The sequence below is a fragment of the Nelumbo lutea genome, chromosome 8 (genome assembly GCF_056320005.1).
Source record: "Nelumbo lutea isolate HS-2025 chromosome 8, American lotus-T2T, whole genome shotgun sequence".
Taxonomy (NCBI): Eukaryota; Viridiplantae; Streptophyta; class Magnoliopsida; order Proteales; family Nelumbonaceae; genus Nelumbo; species Nelumbo lutea.
The window spans coordinates 45,301,642-45,321,968 of NC_142691.1; the positions used below are offsets into that span (position 1 = coordinate 45,301,642).

At 37.6% G+C, this 20,327-nt stretch overlaps 1 protein-coding gene across 2 annotated transcripts in view; it reads left to right on the forward strand.

Annotated features, from left to right (window-relative positions):
• Window positions 1–18,886, forward strand: part of LOC148843966 (Cation efflux family protein) — a 43,787-nt gene extending 24,901 nt beyond the window's left edge. Inside the window, exons 8-13 of one of the 2 annotated variants that reach the window (XM_088957643.1) lie at window positions 2,005–2,124; window positions 2,524–2,625; window positions 2,707–2,779; window positions 3,295–3,362; window positions 18,397–18,457; window positions 18,548–18,886. In XM_088957643.1, coding sequence (XP_088813769.1) covers window positions 2,005–2,124; window positions 2,524–2,625; window positions 2,707–2,779; window positions 3,295–3,362; window positions 18,397–18,457; window positions 18,548–18,672 — 549 coding nt within the window. In that variant the 3' untranslated portion in view covers window positions 18,673–18,886. The remainder of the gene's footprint in view (window positions 1–2,004; window positions 2,125–2,523; window positions 2,626–2,706; window positions 2,780–3,294; window positions 3,363–18,396; window positions 18,458–18,547) is intronic. The other variant, XM_088957644.1, reaches the window with a different exon arrangement.
• The last annotated feature ends 1,441 nt before the right edge of the window (window positions 18,887–20,327 follow it).

The following is a 20,327-nucleotide window of genomic DNA, read 5'->3' on the forward strand; positions in this document are numbered from 1 at the left end:
AGAGATTGAAGCTTTGGTTAAAAACAAAACTTGGGAAATAGTTGATCTTCCTCTAGACAAGGAGATAGTCGGATGTAGATGGGTGTTCACTGTGAAGTACAGGGCCGATGGCAGGAAAGATAGGTACAAGGCAAGGTTGGTTGCAAAAGGGTATACTCAGACCTATGACATTGATTATCTAGAAACCTTTGCACCGGTTGCTAAGATGAGTTCAGTCCTTATGCTCGTCTTTAGCAGCCACCTATTATTCATGGCCCCTATTTTAGCTTGATGTTAAAAATGCATTCCTCAATGGTGATTCGTAGGAGGAGGTATATATGAACATTCCAATATGTTTTTATGAAAAAGTTGGTAAATGAAAGGTTTGTAAATTGAGAAAATCATTGTATGGCCTAAAACAACCACCTAGGGCTTGGTTTGACAGGTTCAGAGGGGCACTTATCCGTTTTGGGTACACACAAACCCAGTCTGATCACACCCTCTTTGTGAAAGGAGCGATGCACTTGTGTCAATTCTGATTGTGTATGTGGATAATATAATGGTTATGGAAATGATCTAAAGGAGATTGATGCCCTCAAAAAATCATTGTAGCAAGAATTTGAGATCAAAGATTTTGGTGAGTTCAAATACTTCATGGGGATTGAGGTTGCAAGATCCAAGCATGGGATCTTCATTTCACAGAGAAAGTATGTACTAGACCTACTACGGGAGACTGGGAAGTTGGGAACCAAACTAGCTGACACTCCTATTGATCCAAATCATAGAATTAGTGTTGTAGATGGTGAGTTGGTAAAGGATGTGGGGAGATATCAAAGAATGGTGGGCTGACTGCTATATTTGTATATGACATGCCTAGATATTTCCTATGCCGTCAGTGTTGTGAGTTAGTACATGCATGCACCTCGGGTTCAACACTGGGAAGCTATTGAGAGAATACTTGCATACATGAAGAAGCACCCCAACAGAGGTATCTTTTTCTCAGATCATGAAAATCTGAAGCTGGAATCTTATACAGGTGCAAACTGGGCAGGCTGTTTAGATGACAGGAGATCTACATCAGGAGTATGTACCTTTGTAGGTGGAAACTTGATCTCATGGAAGAGTAAAAAACAGGCAGTTGTGGTTAGGTCAAGTGCAGAGGCTGAATATAAATCCATAGCTCATGGTGTCTCAGTACTACTTTGTGTTAGATCCTTATTGAGCGAGATTGGGGTAAAAGCAAAGGAATCTATGATGCTATACTGTAACAATCAGGCTGCAATCAATATTGCCCACAATCCAATCCAGCATGACAGGACAAAACACATTGAAGTTGATAAACACTTCATAAGAGAAAGGACAACAACTGGAGAAGTTTGCTTGTCTCATGTCTCTTTAGAGTTGTAGTTGGCTGATGCCCTCACTAAAGGGGTTGCAAAGAAGAAGCTTGAACATAATTTACACAAGTTGGGAATGTGTGACATTTACTCCCAAGTTGAGGGGGAGTGTTGAAGATTTAGTCAGTTTTGTGTTGTTTTAGGAGCAGTTGTTTTATTTTAACTATTAGATAGGAAGTGGGGACCACAACGTTTTTTCTTTCATAGTTTTTTAATTCTGCAGATTTCTACTGAGTTCATATACATGGGTTTGAGAATCCATTTGTAGTCAGTCATCTATAGAATTGAACATGGCATTCTTGAATTTATTGAAGTTCTTGCTTCCTTGTTTCGTCCAGCAACCCTAATCATCTTCTTTTCTATTATACTACTTAGCTTTTATATTATTTCTTCTTGCAAGATACAGTTTACTGTTGCTTTGCTTCCAAATCTTGGATTCCTGTGGTTATTCCTGATGTTAAGAATGGAGTCAAAATATGTCCTTCTTTAAATTAGTTGGCTTAGTTGATATATAATGCTTTATTGTGACGAGTCTATTGCTTCTGGTTCATCAATTATGTTCCTCCTAGTCATGTTATTGCTTAGAATGTATTTGGCTTTGATTACTATATTGATCTTGATTTTGCAGGATGGTGCTGCAGTGACTGGGCTTGCTATTGCTGCAGCATCATTGGTGGCTGTCAATACTACAGGAAATGCAATTTATGACCCCATAGGATCTATTGTTGTTGGAAACATACTTGGAATGGTATCATTATCTGTCCTGAAGTGTTTCTTTGCTTCTTTCTTTTCTCCTATAGGTGGCCTCTACTTATTTGAATTGCAATTTTCTTGTCTATAACTATTGGTATAAAGAAATGAAATTAAAGTGTAATGACTCATTATCTTCTAGTTCTAGTTGGTGGGGAAAATCTTATTTTATCCCCCTAATGGTCTCTTGTTAAACATGATTCTTTGTAGTTTCATGGGTCTTGAGTGTTTGATTTTGTACTTTCAGCACTGCCAGAATTTCCTTGAATATTTCCCTGCTTTTTCTCCCAACTATTGATATACATTTGCAAAATATTCTCATTTTAATTAAAATTGTTTATTATAAAAAACAATATTGAAATTGTTTGTGTGTGTATGAACTCAAATTGCATTGCAGGTTGCTATTTTTCTCATTCAGAGGAATCGACATGCTTTAATTGGTAGAGCAATTGATGATTATGATATGGAAAGGGTTCTTCGCTTTCTGAAAAATGATCCAGTGAGATTCTTACTCATAGTTCTATTTACTCTTGCTTTGTTGATTAATTTTACAAGATCAACTAATATTTCTCCATTGCAGGTTGTGGATGCTCTTTATGATTGCAAAAGTGAGGTGATTGGGCCTGGATTCTTTAGATTTAAAGCAGAAATAGGTAAACTTTCCTACTTTGTCTCTGATTAATAGCGGCAGTAGAAGACTTTTGATACAGCTTGTATTCTTGTAAACTCTAGTTAACTTGTGACACACAGTTTGGTAAAAATACCCTTTAAACCTGGTCTTCTAAAGTTCTAATGCATATGTATTATACATTCTATGATTCCATAGAAGAAAGATTTGCTTAAACTATCAGCATATATTTAAATTTATGCTTGTATATGTATAAACTAGTGTGGTACATACATTTAGTTTATACATGTATAAATATGCAAAAGTTGACACATTGAATGGGCTTGCTTGGAAGCCCTAGCATGACCATGACCTAAGATGAGGATAACGATGGAGTGAATGAAGCAAAACCCTTCTTAGAATCTCAACTTACATTATTGAAAATGTTTCATTGATAATGTACACACAAAAATATTGGTTCATTCAGTTCTCAACTTTTCACATTTTGGAGATTCTTCTGGTCTCACGGTGATTTGATTGTGACTTGTATTATGCAAACAGATTTCAACGGTGTGGTGGTGGTACAGAATTATCTAAAAAGGACTGGACGTGAAGAATGGGCCAGACAGGTTGTTTGTTAATCCACGGTTACCCAAATTCTATTTCTTGCATCCGTAAGCCAAAAGCTAGTTGCAAGTCCATCACATGATGGATCGAGTCAAGTCTATGAAGTGCCAATTCCCCACATGCAGTCTACAAAGACTACAACTGTTACGAGTTCATAATTCTGGGAATTGTTGTTTATGGTCAATACAGTAAGATTATCTTAAAAAAGATTTTAAAGAGGTAGTAACAGAATTCCTAGAGAAAGTGGTGAACAGTGGCTTTCAAAGTTATTCATCAAAAAAAAAAAAAACAGTGGTTTTCAAAGTTTTCTTTCTAAAGGGAATGCAATTTATTCTTTTAAAGCAAAACTCCTAACCCTGGGATGTCAAACAATTTAATCTATAAATATTGCAGAATACCTCCATGTGGCTCCACAAGTGTAAAGATCTCCTTTGGTGTTCAAATCCAATTTGGGGTCAAATGATCTAAGACCTTGGTTGATAGTGTCTCAACATACAAAGTCACTAAACGTCCTCCCTTGCTTTCCCTAAGCCTTAGAGGAGCATCTTGGGTGTATACAGGTTCTCCCTACAGTCTTAAGCCCTTTCAAGAGTAGGATTCAATTTCTACTTCAAATATGTCTTAATTGACTCATTTAACTCAACATAGAGAACTCTCTTCTATATTTTTAGACTTGTGTAAGTCTTAATTTGAGATATATGGGGATCACAAGGTTTCCTAATCCAACACTCAAATGGAACTTGAGATAAAACCCTAAAATCCATTGATACATTTCATAGGAAATCAATCTTTGACATTGATCGGCTTGTTTGAGACCCATAAAGTTCCCCGATTGATCACCCAATAGTGACTCACCTTTGTATCTTTCTTTTCTGTTGGCATGCACTTATGTAACATTGTTTTTTTTGCCATTGCAGTATTTTCATGCATGTTGGTGCAGGAGTGCTTGAATACATTTTCTCATAGGTGATGGTGCATATGATGCATCTAACAGATGTGCCAGTCCAAGTCAGATTTAGATCATATAATTCTTTTTACAAGAGAAGTGGTCATCCAGTAAGTCAAGGTGCTCCTGTTGTGTATATTCGAGCACTCCTGCACCATGCTATAATCATACCATGGTTTATAACAGGACCATCAACCAACAGCTTATGCAAAGTTTACCTTTTCATAAGACCATTAGTGATCTTATAATGGTTCATATGCCCTAATTTTTTACGATGAAAGATTGAAAATGAAGTTGTGGAAGTGGTTTATAGTCATATAAAAGTGAAACCCGTGTTCAAAGGTTGACCTAGTGATGTAGGAGCTGAAGAGTCAAAATTGGAATTTTATGAAATTTTGTATTTTTGGAAGTAGGGGTATATTTGTCATTTTGAAAATTTTTTGTGAGTCCAATGATAGGGTTTAATTTGTCTAGCTAGAGTTTGTTTATGTTTAAAATTTCAGAGTCATTGCATAAGTAGGATTAGAGTTATTGAGTCTTCTTTGAATTAAAATAGGATATGACAACTTAGTTTGAGTCCTACTAGGATTATTGAGTTTAATAGTTTGACTCCCAGGACTATTATGAGTCTAACAGTTTGACTCCTAGGATTATTATGAGTTTAGAGTCTATAAATATGTATGGACGTTTTACACAAGGCAATGAATCATATTGAGTTTTCTTCACCTTATGCTAGCTATGGCGAGTGATTCCCATGCCCTAGAGTGATTATAGGCACCCTGTGAGTGATTGATTCCAGGTATTTTCTCTCCTTTCCCTAATTTTTCTCTTATTCCTTCAAGAAGCCATTACAGCCATAAAACTCTAATCAAGAAGACCATTCAGCATTCTCTAAGGACTAGAACTGAGCTGGTCCTACATCAGTTTAGTATCAGAGCTAAAGGTTTATTCACTATATTCTCACAAAGTGGTCGATTCTATAGGCCTAGGGTATCTTCTAGACAATCTTATAGGTCTAGAATCAATGATGATTGGGTTTCTGAACCATATGAAGAGGGTCTTTGGTTGACTTATTTGAGAAGACTAGTATTTGTGTACGTGTTTTGCACATGATAAATTTTGTGATGATTATATTATATAATATATTTCCAATTTGTTTTTGCAATTTTTTTATATTTCCACATCTATAAAAAATATTCTTATTTATCACATTTATTATGGTTCATTAATATAAAGATATATCCAAATAAAATTCTTGTTATTCTTATTTATCATTAATAAAATTCTTATTATTCTTATTTATTATGGTTCATTAATAAAATTAATAATTTTTATTGGTTACCTTCGTTAGAATTTTTTTTTTGAATTCTCGTTACCTTTGCAAGAATAACTTCTATATGATAAATCCAACTTCAGCTCCTTCAACCATTGAAAACCTTACAATGAACTACTATAAAAAATATTACTTACTCATGCAAATATTTTGCCATCCAATGATGTGGGCTTTAAGATAATGGAAATGAAAAATTAACCCACCATATGGTGGGATTAAAGAAGAGAAAATCATCTGTTACCTTAATGATCAAGAACTAAACCAATGAAAACAGGTTAGAAATTTAAAAAAATCAAGAAAATAGTTTAAAGATTAAATTGCTCATCCATTTGCAAGTTGGAAATCTCTTCATGGGCGTTAATGCGATGTAATATTGGCTATCGAGAACTCAGCTTTCTTTCTTTCTTTTTTTTTTATTTAAATAAATGAAAGGGTAATTTGCTAAAACCTCCCATAAAATTTTTGATCATTGCTGACCCCCCTAAAGTTTGGTAAATGCAATCACCTCCCACAAACTTTTTGACACAATTGCAAGTAGACCCTCTGTTAGAATCTTCTTACAAAAAGCACATAAATGTCCAAAATACTCATGTAGTTACTTTTAACAAAAATGTTTATTTTCCAATTTCTTCATACTAATCACCACCTCAATCCCTTGTAATCTCTTTTTTGGAATTGATGTTTTTTCCAAATTTGCCCTTTATATCAATTGCTCAAAGGGAAAATTGCATCTTTAAACTCTCTTTTTTGTTGTTCATAACATTTATATTGTTTTTTATTTATAAACCAGCCTTAATAATAATTACATGGGTATTTTGGATCTTACAAAGGGGGTCTACTTGCAATTGTGTCGAGAATTTTAGGGGAGGTGATTGCAATTACTAAACTTCAAGGGAAGTTTGGGCAACGATCAAAAACTTGAAGGGAGATTTCAATAATTATGACGGTTTGTTTTCCAATTATTGATCAAAAAGAGGGATTTTTGTGCATTTTCCCTAACAAACATTAAATGGGAATGTTAAATAATATTATTTCCATTGACTTTTTTACAATTATGAACAAAAAGAATGGAGTTTTGTGTCTTTTTTGTAAGAAGCATTAAATGAGAAAGAAGAGTCATTTCCTAATAAGCGTTAAATGAGAAAACAAAATTACATATTTACCATTACTCCTTTTATGATTCAAACCTTAGAGATGGGGTATTTTAGTCTAGTGACAATTCCAGAAGCCAATCACATGTATTCATACTTTTATAGATAATATAGATGGTGGAAGAAAACAGGTCTAATAATGTTGGCTACGGGAGCAAGGTTTTCAAACATGTTAGAAGAGAAAGGGAAATACCAGATTTCAAAGGAGATGATGATCCACAAGCATTCTTTGATTGGGGTGCTGAAGTAGAAGACTATTTTAATTGGCATGATATGCTTGACAAACAAAGGATTAGATTTGCACGCATGAAGCTGACGGGTCATGCTAAAGTGTGGTGGAGAACTCTTAAGCAACGACCAGAAAATAGAAGCGATGATCCAATTAGTACATGGGCTGAGATGAAGAGGTGTTTGCAAGAAAAGTACATCCCACTAGACTTCAATGATTGGCTATATATGAAGTTGACTAATTTCAAGCAAAAGAAGCAGCAAGTTACAACAAAGAACTTGAAGTCAAGGGGAAGAAGGTACAAAGTTGAAAATAAAGTAGATGATTCCTTGCATGTTGATGCCTATCCTATATGTTAGAAACCAAGACCGAGCCAGTAAGCCAGTTATCAAACAAGTATACTCAAGGAGAAAAGCACATGGGGTAAAAACAGCCAGGCAAGATCCATCTGTACAAGGGACAAGTGGCAATCTTGATTCTTGATTTCTTGATTTGTTACAACTACTAACTTGTGCATCTATAAGTACAAGGCAAAGTAATAAGAAAGCTATGAAAGATTCAACCTAGAAATGTCACTATTCTCTCTCCTCTCTCCTAATTCTTCTCTAAGAGATCACACTATCTTGAATCAGTGTTTGTGTTGGACAGAAACCCAACAACTGGCATCAGAGTCAATGCCAAGCACGCGATCTAACTCCATGGAAGACAGGGTTGACCAGATGGAGATCGGCTTGCACTAGTTGACCACCGACTTCCAAAATATCAAGGAGTCGTTGAATGCCATACTAGCTCAGACTGGGAGGAGTGCCATTGACAGTAACCTGAAAGGCGATCAAGAAGTCACCGGTCGAGAACAAAGACAGGTCAGCACTCGACTGGGAAAACTTGACTTCCCAAGGTACTCAGGTAACGATCCAGTTCCATAGATTTTTAAAGCTGAAAGTTACTTTGAGTTCCACGAGACACCCAACAACTAATGTGTTCTGGTTGCTTTGTTCCATTCAGAAGATGAAGCCGTTGTATGGTTTCAATGGTTTTAGCATTCCCACCCTCAAGTTTCTTGGGTGGACTTCACTGAGGCGTTGTGCGTAAGATTTGGACCTATCGGGTTCAAAAATCACGATGAAGCCTTGTCCAAAATACGCCAAAGGGGTACTGTCTGGGAATACCAACAGGAGTTTGAGAAGCTGGCAAATTGTGTACAAGGGTGGCCTAAAACTACATTGCTTGGGAGCTTCATCGGGGGCGTGTGTGGCGACATCAGAGTCGAAGTGAAGAGCATGCAGCCCTCCTCTGTTATGGCTGCCGCGCAAGACTGCAAGACGAAAAACTGAACTAGTGGAAAAAGATTGGGTGACCCCCCAGTCTGCCCCTCTCATCAAGAACCCACCCAGAATCGAACCAATTCAATCCAAACCCATAATATCCCCAGCTCTATAACAGAATTCATAGGCCTTAGTCCCTTACAAGAAGCTTTCTTGGACTGAGATGCAGAACGGGAGCGCGGCTTCTGCTACAATTGCAAAGAGAAGTTTGGCCCAGGACACAAATGCAAGATTCAAAGGGCCTATCTACTCCAAACTGATGAGTCAGAAGAACCAGAGAATTTGGCAAACTTTAGCAGCCTAGAGGAGAACAACTAAGACTCACCGAAGATCTCTTTACATGCCCTGAGCGGTTCCAGCTTCCCAAGAACAATGAGAGTCAAAGGTATAGTGTCGGGTAAACTTGTATCTATTTTGATAGATAGTAGCAGCACATTACATTTCATTTCTGAGATTTTATCTAAGCAGTTAGGCCTAATTGTGTATCAGACCCAACCATTCAACGTTTGGGTCGCCAATGGCCATAACCTTCCATGCTCCGACCTATGCAAAAATGTCATCATGAAGGAACAAGGCTACCTTCTTCAGGCTGACCTGCACCTTCTTCAGTTCTCAGGGATAGACATTGTGTTCGGCATGCATTGGCTCACCCAACTAGGCCTAGTGGTATGTGATTGGGGGCGCATGAGAATGGACTTCTCTGTGGATGGCGTGGATTGCCATCTCCAAGGTGTAAGGCCCATAACAACCCATAATCAAAGCCTCCAGTCCATGATTAAGTGCTGCATACAGCAAGGGCACCACCTTTTGATTAATATGGGCCTAAGCTCAGACAATCCCAAGTTGACAGAATTGAATTCAAGGTACCGTCTGTGCTATATACAAGAATATCGTCAAAAAACACAAGTATGAAATGACGAAGGTATGGTCGAAATACCTCATTTATGAGTGACTGAAATGTTGATGGCGCATTTGTGAGTCCGAATGGCATTACTAGGAACTCGTAATGGCCATCATGTGTTCTAAACGCCGTCTTGTGGACATCATCTAGGCAGACCCTTACTTGATGATAGCCGGATCTTAAATCCAGCTTGGAGAAGATAGTGGCTGATTTAAGTTCATCCAAGAGCTCTTCGATCAGTGATCTTGCGAGTCCTACAACATCCATAACAGAGGAGGGCTGCATGCTCTTCACTTTGACTTTGATGTTGTCACGCATGCTCCCGATGAAGCTCCCGAGCAGTGCAGTTTTAGCCCTTGTACACGATTTGCCATCTTCTCAAATTCTTGCTGGTATTCCCGGACAATACCCCTTTGGTGTATTTTGGACAGGGCTTCGTCGTGATTTTTGAACCCGGTGGGTCCAAATCTTACGCACAAAGCCTCAGTGAAGTCTGCCCAAGAGACTTGAGAGTGGGAACGCTTAAACCATTGAAACCATACGACGACTTCACCTTCTAAATGGAACGAAGCAACTAGAACACGTTGATTGTTGGGTGTCTCGTGGAACTCAAAGTAACGTTTAGCTTTAAAAATCCATGCGATTGGATTGTCACTTGAGTACCTTGGGAAGTCAAGTTTTCCTAGTCAAGTGCTGATCTGTCTTTGTTCTCGACCGGTGACTTCTTGATCGCCTTCCCGGTTACTGTCAGTGGCGCTCCTCCCAATCTGAGCTAGTATGGCATTCAACGACTCTTTGATATTTTGGAGGTCTGTGGTGACCTTGTGCAAGCCGATCTCCACCTGATCGACCCTGACTTCCATGGAGTTGGATTGCCTGCTTGGCATTGGCTCTGATACCAGTTGTTTGGTTTCTGTCCAACACAAACACTGATTCGAGATAGTGATCTCTTAAAGAAGAATTGGGATAGGGGAGAGAGAATAAAGAGGTTTTTGTGTTGAATCTTTCATAGCTTTCTTATTACTTTGCCTTGTATTTATAGATGTACAAGTTGGTAGTTGTAACAAATCAAGAAATCAAGAATCAAGATTGCCACTTGTCTCTTGTACAACTGGATCTTGCTTGGCTGTTTTTATCCCATGTGCTTTTCTCCTTGAGTATACTTGTTTGATAACTGGCTTATTGGCTCAGTCTTGGTTTCTAAAAGTATAGCTGAAGTTGAGGATGAAGCTAAAGAAGAAGAATTTCAAGCTATAGAAATTGTACATATTAAAAGTCAAGAGGGTGCATGCTAAGAAAAAACATTGTTAGAGTTTCCAACACCCATGATCAGTCTGAGATTAATGATCAAGAAGAAATAGAAGAGGAGCAAGTTAAAGAAATTTAGGTGCAAGATACAAATGTGTTGACTGTAGTAGATCCTAATAAGAAAGCAGGTGACTTTACCTTTCAAGTTCAACTAGAACTAATTCAAGTATTACAACCTAACATAGCAAAAGTTCCACCAACATCAACAATGGAAGGAGTCCTGGAGTTTGTTGAAGAACCAAGGATAGCATAACACATAGAGATGGTGATTCCTAAGCTAGAGGTCGAAGGAAAGGTTCCAAATGTTGTAGTTAAGAGTTTGGATAAGTGAGGGGAAGATTCATCACAATGGTTGGTTGATGAATTAAATGTTCAAGAAGCTAATGTGATCGATGATTTAATAAAGATGGTTAGGGAAGGCAGTGTTTCAGAAATACATTTCTTTCAAGATCCTTTTCTAGTTCTGTGTGTGGCCTCTACTCTACAGTCCAAGTATGTAGCTGTGGGAAGTCCTACTCCCTTTGTAATTAGGGCATATCAACTTTTCATCCTCAAGTTCTTCAAAAGTTGAGGACAAGTTTTTTTGAACAAGGGGAGAATGGTGCAGGAATTTGAAGAGTCAAAATTGGAATTTTATGTATTAATGTATTTTTGGACGGTAGAGGGTATTTTTGTCATTTTGCAATTTTCTATGGGGTCCAATGATAGGGTTTATTTTGTTTAGTTATATTTGTTTATATTTAAAATTTCAGAGTCATTTCATAAGTAGGATTAGAGTTATTGAGTCTTTGAATTGAAATAGGATATGACAACTTAGTTTGAGTCCTACTAGGATTATTGAGTCTAATAAAACTCCAAAGACTATTATGAGTTTGACTCTTAGGGTTATTATGAGTTTAGAGTCTAAATATGTATGGACATTTTACTCAAAAGGCAATGAATTTTATTGAGTTTTCTTCAGCTTATGCTAGCTATGGTGAGTGATTCCCAATTTTCCATGCCCTAGAGTGATTCTAGGTACCCTGTGAGTGATTCCAGGTATTTTCTCTCTTCTTTCTCTCCCTATTTTCTCTCTTATTCCTTCAAGAATCCATTATAGCCATCAACAACCATAAAATTCTGATCCAAGCAGACCATTCAACATTTTCTAAGGACTGGAATTGAGCTGGTCCTACATCAGTTTGGTATTGGAGCTTATGGTTTATTCACTTTGTTCTCACAAAGTGACCGGTTCTATAGGCCTAGGGTATCTTCTAGACAATCTTATAGGTCTAGAATCAATGGTTTTTGGGTTTTTGAACCATATGAAAGGTCTTTGGTTGACTTATTTATTTGAGGAGATGGTGGAAGAAAACAGATCTAATAATGTTGGCTACGGGAGCAATTGAGCAAGGTTTTCAAACATGTTAGAAGAGAAAGGGAAATGCCAGATTTCAAAGGAGATGATGATCCACAAGCATTGTTTGATTGGGTTGCTGAACTAGAAGAGTACTTTGATTGGCATGATATGCTTGACAAACAAAGGATTAGATTTGCGCACATGAAGCTGATAGGTCATATTAAAGTGTGGTGGAGAACTCTTGAGCAAGACGCCTATGCCACAAGCACCATTATCTTTGCAAATAACCTCAGTACTAGGTGTGGTAGTAAGTAAACAGGATGTGGATGAATGTCCCAGTGTCTTTTCAAATTCCAAGGCAAATAGCCGACCTAATCTACGCCCCTTCCCTTTCACCGTCCCAATGCGTTGGTCGTGTATCAAACAACCATCATGGGAAAAAGGAAACAATGTTACCATCCTCAACTAGTTGACTGACTGAGATCAAATTCGTTGTAAGTTTAGGAACAAAGAAAGTTTTGGTTAGATGAAAGCAAGAATTGACAGATGTATTCAAGGACAAATTATTGCAACCAACAATATCAAATTTCTCTCCATTAGTAGTAATAATATGTTTATTCAAGGATTTGGGTTTAACGAATTGGCCGGTGTGAGCCCCTGTCATATGGTTAGAGGCCCTGGAATCAATGATCCATAAGTGACTAGGAGAGGAACAATAATAGGATGATTCATCCGAAAGACCGATGGCTGAAAATACAGAGGAAATAGCTGAGGATACTAGCTGCCGCATTCTTTCTTCTGTAAGAGTCCCAAAATTTTCATCCATTCCTGCTGAAGTTGTACTTCCTATATCTGCACCTTCAGTTGTTGTTTGGAAAGCCTTATGTTGACTCTTCTTAGAACTTGAACCATTCCCCTTTGCTGGCTTGGTAGGACATTTAGGAATAATATGCCCATGCTGTTTGCAATAGGTGCAAAAAATTTTCTTCCGACAGTGTGAGACAACATGTTTGTATTCCTTGCATTTATAGCACTGTACATGGGACATTCCTTGGGTTTGGATTTGTTCATCAGAAAGGTTGTTTCTGTTCCTGAATCAGATTTCAACCTCAAGATTGATTGAGTAATGAGTCTAGTTTCCTCCCTGAGAAGCTCCCCCAAAATTGTGTTAAGTGTGGGAGTGCCCCTACTGAGAATGTTGGACCTTACAATTTCATATTCAGGTCTCAGATGCATAAGAAAATGCATGATTTTCCTCCTATCAGAGTGTTCTTTCAGATTTTTGATGCAGAAAGCAGAGATGCTTTCACCCATGTGAACTAATTCATATACCGTCCACAAGTTCACAAAACCAGCATAGTAATCCTGTCTTTCTTCTCACCCTGATTGTAATAAAGTATCTTTGTCTCTATCTAATATTGATGAGAGATGTTGGACTGTTGGTACACCTTTTCAATATGACATCTCACTAGCAGTTCGGTAACTTCTCATTGGAATAGCAATCTCAGTTTCAGCGGACCCAAGAAGTCAAGGCACTACTTTGGCATTGTCGATCTTCCACTATTTCAGCCCCTTGGAATCAGACTCATCTGGTTGTTTTGTGGAACCATCCACAAATCCCCATAAGCCATTTCCTTCAACATAGAATTGGAAATGGAATTTCCAGAAGGCGTAGTTTGTTCCATTGAACTTTATTGGTAGAATATCCCTCTTCTCCATGACCACTTCAGCAATGGGTAAGCAAAGAAAACTAAGAAAATAAAGCAGCCGAAGGTCCAAATAAATCCAAAACTCGATGGAATATGCGTGCCCAACCACACGCCACACAGAGGAATCAAAATCCAATAAAGAAACCAGTCACACAGTTTTCAAACTGATAACAGTCCAAAAAAGGTAAGTTTTCTGGACTGTCGAACAAGAAGAAGGGCAAAACACCCTTCAAAAGGAATCCGAACCATAATTAAATTATAGATCTATATAGATCTGACCTGGGTGATTTCAGATCCGAGTTTCATAGTGTTTGGAGTTGCTGATTGAGTGAAAATGAAGAAACCCTATTTCTGATGGCCATCTTCCAGAGAAAGAACAGCAGAGATGTGCAGATCAGTACAGCAACCTACGAGATCCAAAACTGAAGTAGATGGATCGATCTCATAGACCTAAACAGATTTCAATCAAGGACAGGTTGAAAAAGCTGCTCTGATACTATGTCAACTTAGATCAAATCAGAGAAGGAAAAGCTGAGAATGAAAGGGTGTGCTCTCTCTTGAATCTCACACCCAGAAATGTTTAACTTATATATGAAAGAATACAATGTTATGGAAAGGACAGTTATGCCCTTGTCTTACAAGAAAGAATAAAACAAAAGATAGTGTACATAAGTTACAACATAAAAGAGTGGCCCCAAGAGCCAAAAAAAGGGAAGATGTAAGAAACATAAATCAGTCTCTACATGTTGAAGAACCAATGATAAAAGAACACATAGAAATGGTGATTCCTAAGCTAGAGGTTGAAGGAAAAGTTCCAAATGTTGCAGTCGAGAGTTTGAATGAGTGAGGGGAGGATTCATCACAATCGCTGGTTGATGAATTAAGTGTTCAAGAAACTAATGTTATTGATGGTTTAACAAAGATGGTTATGGAAGGCAGTGTTTTAGAAATACTTTTCTTTCAAGATCCTTTTCTAGTTCTGTGTGTGGCCTCTACTCTGCAGTCCAAGCATGTAGCTGTGGGAAGTCTTACTCCTTTTGTAATTGGGGCATATCAACTTTTCATTGTCAAGTTCTTCAAAACTCGAGGACAAGTTTTTTTGAACCGGGGGAGAATGATGTAGGAGCTGAAGAGTCAAAATTGGATTTTTATGAAATATTGTGTTTTTGTATTTTCGGACAGTATATTTATCATTTTGAAATTTTTGTGGGGGGTCTAATGATAGGGTTTAATTTGTCTTGCTATAGTTTGTTTATGTTTAAAATTTCAGTCATTGCATAAGTAGGATTAGAGTTATTGAGTCTTCTTTGAATTGAAATAGGATATGACAGCTTAGTTTGAGTCCTACTAGGATTATTGACTATAACAGTTTGACTCCTAGGATTATTATGAGTTTAGAGTCTATAAGTATGTAAGAGCGTTTTACACATAGACAATGACTTATATTGAGTTTTCTTCAGCTTATGCTAGCTATGGGGAATGATTCCCATGCCCTAGAGTGATTCTAGGCACCCTGTGAGTGATCCCAGGTATTTTCTCTCTTCTTTCTCTCCCTATTTTCTTATTCCTTCAAGAATCCGTTGACAGCCATAAAACTCTAATCAAGAAGACCATTCAACATTCTCCAAGGACTGGAACTGAGCTGGTCCTACATCACCTAGTCCCAACTTGGTCGAGGTTTTGACAATTCAACCAAGTTAATAAATATGATTATAAATGTAGGAAGTATAGAGAAAACCCGGAAATTTCTATTTCTAACCTTTGTTCAAAGGAAAGGTTAGAACCACTTGAATTCTACAGTTCCTATCTAAAAAGGTCATTACTGAATGTTTGTCCCAGATATCTGGGGTCTTGGGAGGGGTAGAGTGGGTATGGTTCCAACATTTGGCTTCCCCCCCTGCTAAACTTGCATTCTCACACATGCCAGACTGAGATTTTACCATTACACCAAGTAATACCTATAGTTCCTATCTAATAATATAAGTGAAGAGAACAGGTAGGAGTACTTAAAACACCTAAAAGCACTCATATTTAGTTCTATGTATTATTAAACTTGTCCAACAGCCAAGGCTAATGAAAACAGACTGATCTCAATTCTTTGTTCGAATTCAGTTTTAAATTGTGTCCAATTGTAATCTAGATATCTTTCCATAAAATGCTTATTTTGCTCTAAATGTTTGGGTTCTTATCATGTTTATTTTCTTGTTATATATGTTTGGGCAATCTGGATTTGTTGATCTGCCTATATTCTAACCTTAATGGATGAAAAGTAAGAACTAGAATTCTTATTTATAATGGAACTCATAGGGGAAAAATGGATTTATGGATGAAATAATATATGCAGTATTTACAGAGAAATGTATACCTTTTGTATGATGGGAGTACAATAGAGAACCTGGATCTGATTCAAGCAATCGGTTGAAAGAGTGGAGCTTAGAGCCAGAAAGCACACTCACTATGATGGGCAGGAAAAAATAGGAACAATGGCTTAAGCTATTAGGCCTTTGTATTTTATAAAAAGAAACTAATTCTTCCTATTTGATCTGGAACTGATCAATCTAGCCACAAGCAGGTTGAACTTTGAAAAGAACACAAGAAGAAAACCAGCCCAAGAATTTCCTACTTGTATAACAAGAAAAATAAGAAGGAATAAAAGAGAAAGACCTGTTGAAGAGAAAGAAGAAGAAGAAGAAGAAGTTGGAAGAAAAGAGGAAGAGAAGAGAAGAGAAGAGAAAAACGTCCCTCTCTCACTCCCTTAGTCTCTTTATATATGTTTTGGATTAATGTAAAGGAAAAGTTACATGGGTGCCCCTGGTTAGCAGCTGACCCAATAAACATAAGAACTAATGTGTTAAGGGCCTATAAAGACAGACCGTTACAGAAGAAATAAAACAATAAACAGCTGAACTAATACAAGGCCCATTTGGGCACCAAACTAAGGCCCAGTTGGTCCAAACTCTCTACAAACACTAACAGGTCTTGAGGGACTGGACATGTGTATGTGCCAAAATACAGGGATGCCTTATGGCTAGGGGTGAAAGGCCAACCAAGAATTGATATAGCTGATTTTATGGGAGATCTATTTCAATAATCAATTGAAAATTTCAATTGGATTTGGATTGATGATCAAATAGAGAACCAAGTTGGGTTCTGGCAGTATTCTTATCTGGTATACAGATGTATATGGATGATCCTGCCTAACTTGCTTCCAATCCAGGTGGGGTGATTTCCTATCCAGATCGCCTGGTTTTTGAATGAAACAGAAAATCAACATGCTGACTGTGCCCTCACCCTGTGTAAATATTTTTTTTATGAGTCTCACCCTGTGTAAGTATTCCAGGGCTTGGCTTGTTTTTATTTCATGTACCTCTGATAGTTAGAAGTTTGGGTTAATTTTGAGATCCTAAGGAGCCTAAATTTTATGAGGATGAAAGGGTGATTAAGTGTTATTGATAAAAAAAGGGCAATAAGCATTCTTGATAGGTAGAATTAATTATCGTAAATATTTGTTGAGTGAATCTTTTACTGAAAATTTGAGATTTCTTCCATGGGGGAAAACATGCTCGTCTCTTAATTCTGAGGATTTTAATTATCATAAATATTTGTTGAGTGAATCTTTTACTGGAATTTGAGATTTCTTCCATGGGGGAAAACATGTTCGTCTCTTAACTTTTGAGGATTTTCTTAATTTTATCTGTGCAGAAAAAAAAATGAAAAGGGTTTTCTTTAGGCCGCATTTGGTTTCTCAGAAAATTATCAAGAAAGGGAAAATTGCGTAAAAGTCCTCAAGGCACATTAAGAGCTTCTCTACAACTTACTTTCTTTCATTTATTTCCCAAGGAACAAAATATAGCCTAGTTCTATTGTAAACTTATTTCTCTACAAAATTGGGTACTGACACAAAGGTTTCTCAAGAGTCTGAATTGGGCCACTACTTTTGATTGTACATTGCAAAAAAGATTCAAATAGGGAATGGTTGGAACAGTGATTTAAAAGGCGCGCCTAGGCGCACAGGCGAGGCACATTTCAGGATATGCGCCTCGCCTAGGTCCTAGGCACAGCCCTTTCAAAAGGCGCACGCCTGGGCTGAGGTGCAAGGCTCAGGCGCACCAGGCATGCGGCTTTTGGAAATTTGGAATGTGAACTTGTTTGGGCTTGCCTCGAGGGGCGTGGCAGAAAGGCGGCTTGTAGGATCAGGAATGTAATATGTTTTACATTACATTAGCTATGTGAAGTACTGCTATTGAGTGAAAAAAGAGATTAGAGGTTTTACATGCTTGAAAATGTTTTATATGTTTGATTTTATTTTTAAATTCTCATTTGAATATGCTTTACGTCTTATGTTTATGTATTTTAATTTTAGATAATAGGTTTTTTAAAACATTATTTTAAAATTTAACTTTATATTTTTTTAGTAATATTATGTTTAATATTTTTTGGCATTTTTTTTGAATTTTCTGACATTTTTTTAGCATTTTTTTTGTATTTTTGCGCCTTTCTTCAAAAAGGCATGCGCCTCGCCTTGCGCCTTGCGCCTCAGGTGCAAATTGACCCCTGCGCCTTTTTTGCGTGTTGCGCTTTTAAAACAGTGTTGGAAGTTTGCAGGTTATTTTTTCTCCTTCCTTTTGGTGGTGTCTCATATTGAGGTTGCCTACCAACAAGCCTTTACTAACTTTTGTGCATATTTTCCTTTTATATCTTCTGTTTTTATTTGTATATGGGGCACTGGCATGTGAGGATTCACTTGCAGTTCAGCATGCACGGATTACCTGACTGCTGTTGATGATGTCCACAGTTCCGAGAAGCAGTGAAGGACAAAGACGATACTTTGCTGCTCAAGGTCATGTCGAGCTATGGTATATATAGATTACATAAAAATTTGCTTTTTAATTTTCATGATATTAAATATATGATACAACATAAATAAATATTGGTCCTTATGACAGGTGAAGAAGTGGTGGAGGCTTTAGGAAGTGAGGTTGATAGGCTAGAAAAGGAGATCCAGAATCTTGTTCCTGGGATCCGCCATGTCGATATTGAGGCTCACAATCCAAAAGGTCCATCTCCATGACCTAAAGTTTCTCTGAATATTATTGTCTGTGCAGTTTTCTTCTTTTTTTGCTTATCTTTGAATTATTGAAGAGACACTTAAATCAAGAGGCTTCTTCTGTATTGCTTGAGGTGAGTTTGTAATGCTATATCTGGGAATGCGATGTAGATGCTTTAAGTCAATTAAAACGAGGATTTACATTTGTTTTTTGATAAGTAAAATGAACATTTCGAAATATTGTTTGAGTTTCTGTTTTTGTAAAGCTTATTTGGAGTTTGTGGATGCCATCATCATAACCACATGTTCATTGAAAAATCCAAAGTGGGCAGTGCTAGGGGAGGAAATGACAGATTGTGGGCCTGGGGTGCATTACTGTTGCCTGACATTTTGTTGCTTTGGCACTTCCCATGAAAGATACACATATATGTACAATTTCTTTGCCACTGATAGTCAGAGAAATAGGATCTTTTAATTAGACAATGTTATGTAGTGTTCTCTACTACTTGAGAAATGATTTCAGACAGGTATGTAGGAGAGTAAACAAAATATAAGTCTCAGGCCAAGATGTAGCGCTTTGCTGATCTATTAGCATCTATTAGATATATTTGTAGCAGATCACATTTATTTAGAAGAGAAAAGAGGAAATAATCATTAATAAGGGATTGTTGGATTCTATTGGTGCTGGCAATCTTGGAGGAGGCATTGTCGGAAATAATCATTAATAATCATCAACCTTCTATGTTGATGTTTTTCACACCTATCTACCTACCTGGTTTGTTAGTTTTCCTTAAGTGAATGAGGTGATGAAGTTCACAATCAAGTTCTGGCAGGCCATTCTCTTGAACAGTGGATTTTATTTCTGTTCCATTGTTTGGTTTATACAGCCATCCTTGGGTTAGGATGTATAGTTCGCTACAGATGAATTGTTGCGAGGAAATGGAGATCTATCTTTCACCCTCGTATCTGTTCCAGAGTCCATGCACTTGTAGGCTGGATGGTGCACCATCATCATCTTCATCTAAGCACTTTCCAGCTTTATAATTGGAACACATTTCTTTACACGTGGCAATCACTTGCCAACCTCTGATACTGTTGCAGGGGATGAGTTCTACTACCCCCCTTCAGATTCAGGGCTACTTTTGGCAGCAAGTCTTTGTTTGGTTATATCCAGCTTGCATATATTTGCAAATGGATTAGATGTTGACTAGCTGGAGGGATGTGCAAGATGGTTAGGTGCCTGAGTACCTGAGCATATGAGTAGGTTCATGTTCAGTACAGTGGCCTCAAAGAGATTGCCTCTGAGCTGGAGTGGGGGAGGATGGTAGAGGAGAATGTTTAAGAGATTTCCAATGGCAGGTCTTTTGCAATGGAGGGACCAAAATTGGTTTGAAAGGGTTCACAGATGTGTTCAATCAACTCTCATACAGAGAATGGACCTTTCAGAAGCAGTCAAACAACTTCCAGACTTACTGTAGGAAAAGCATGCACATGTAAACACACAAGCATGCCCCATAGACACAAAAACATGCACACTCTTCCTGAAATGCAGGAGAAAAACGAAGTTTATTTCCTTGGGTGGAGATTTGACATGGTCGAAAAGTTACTAGCGGGTATATGAATGTGAGAATAAGCCACCGTAGACACACATACATGCACATACACCCTTCCTGAAATTC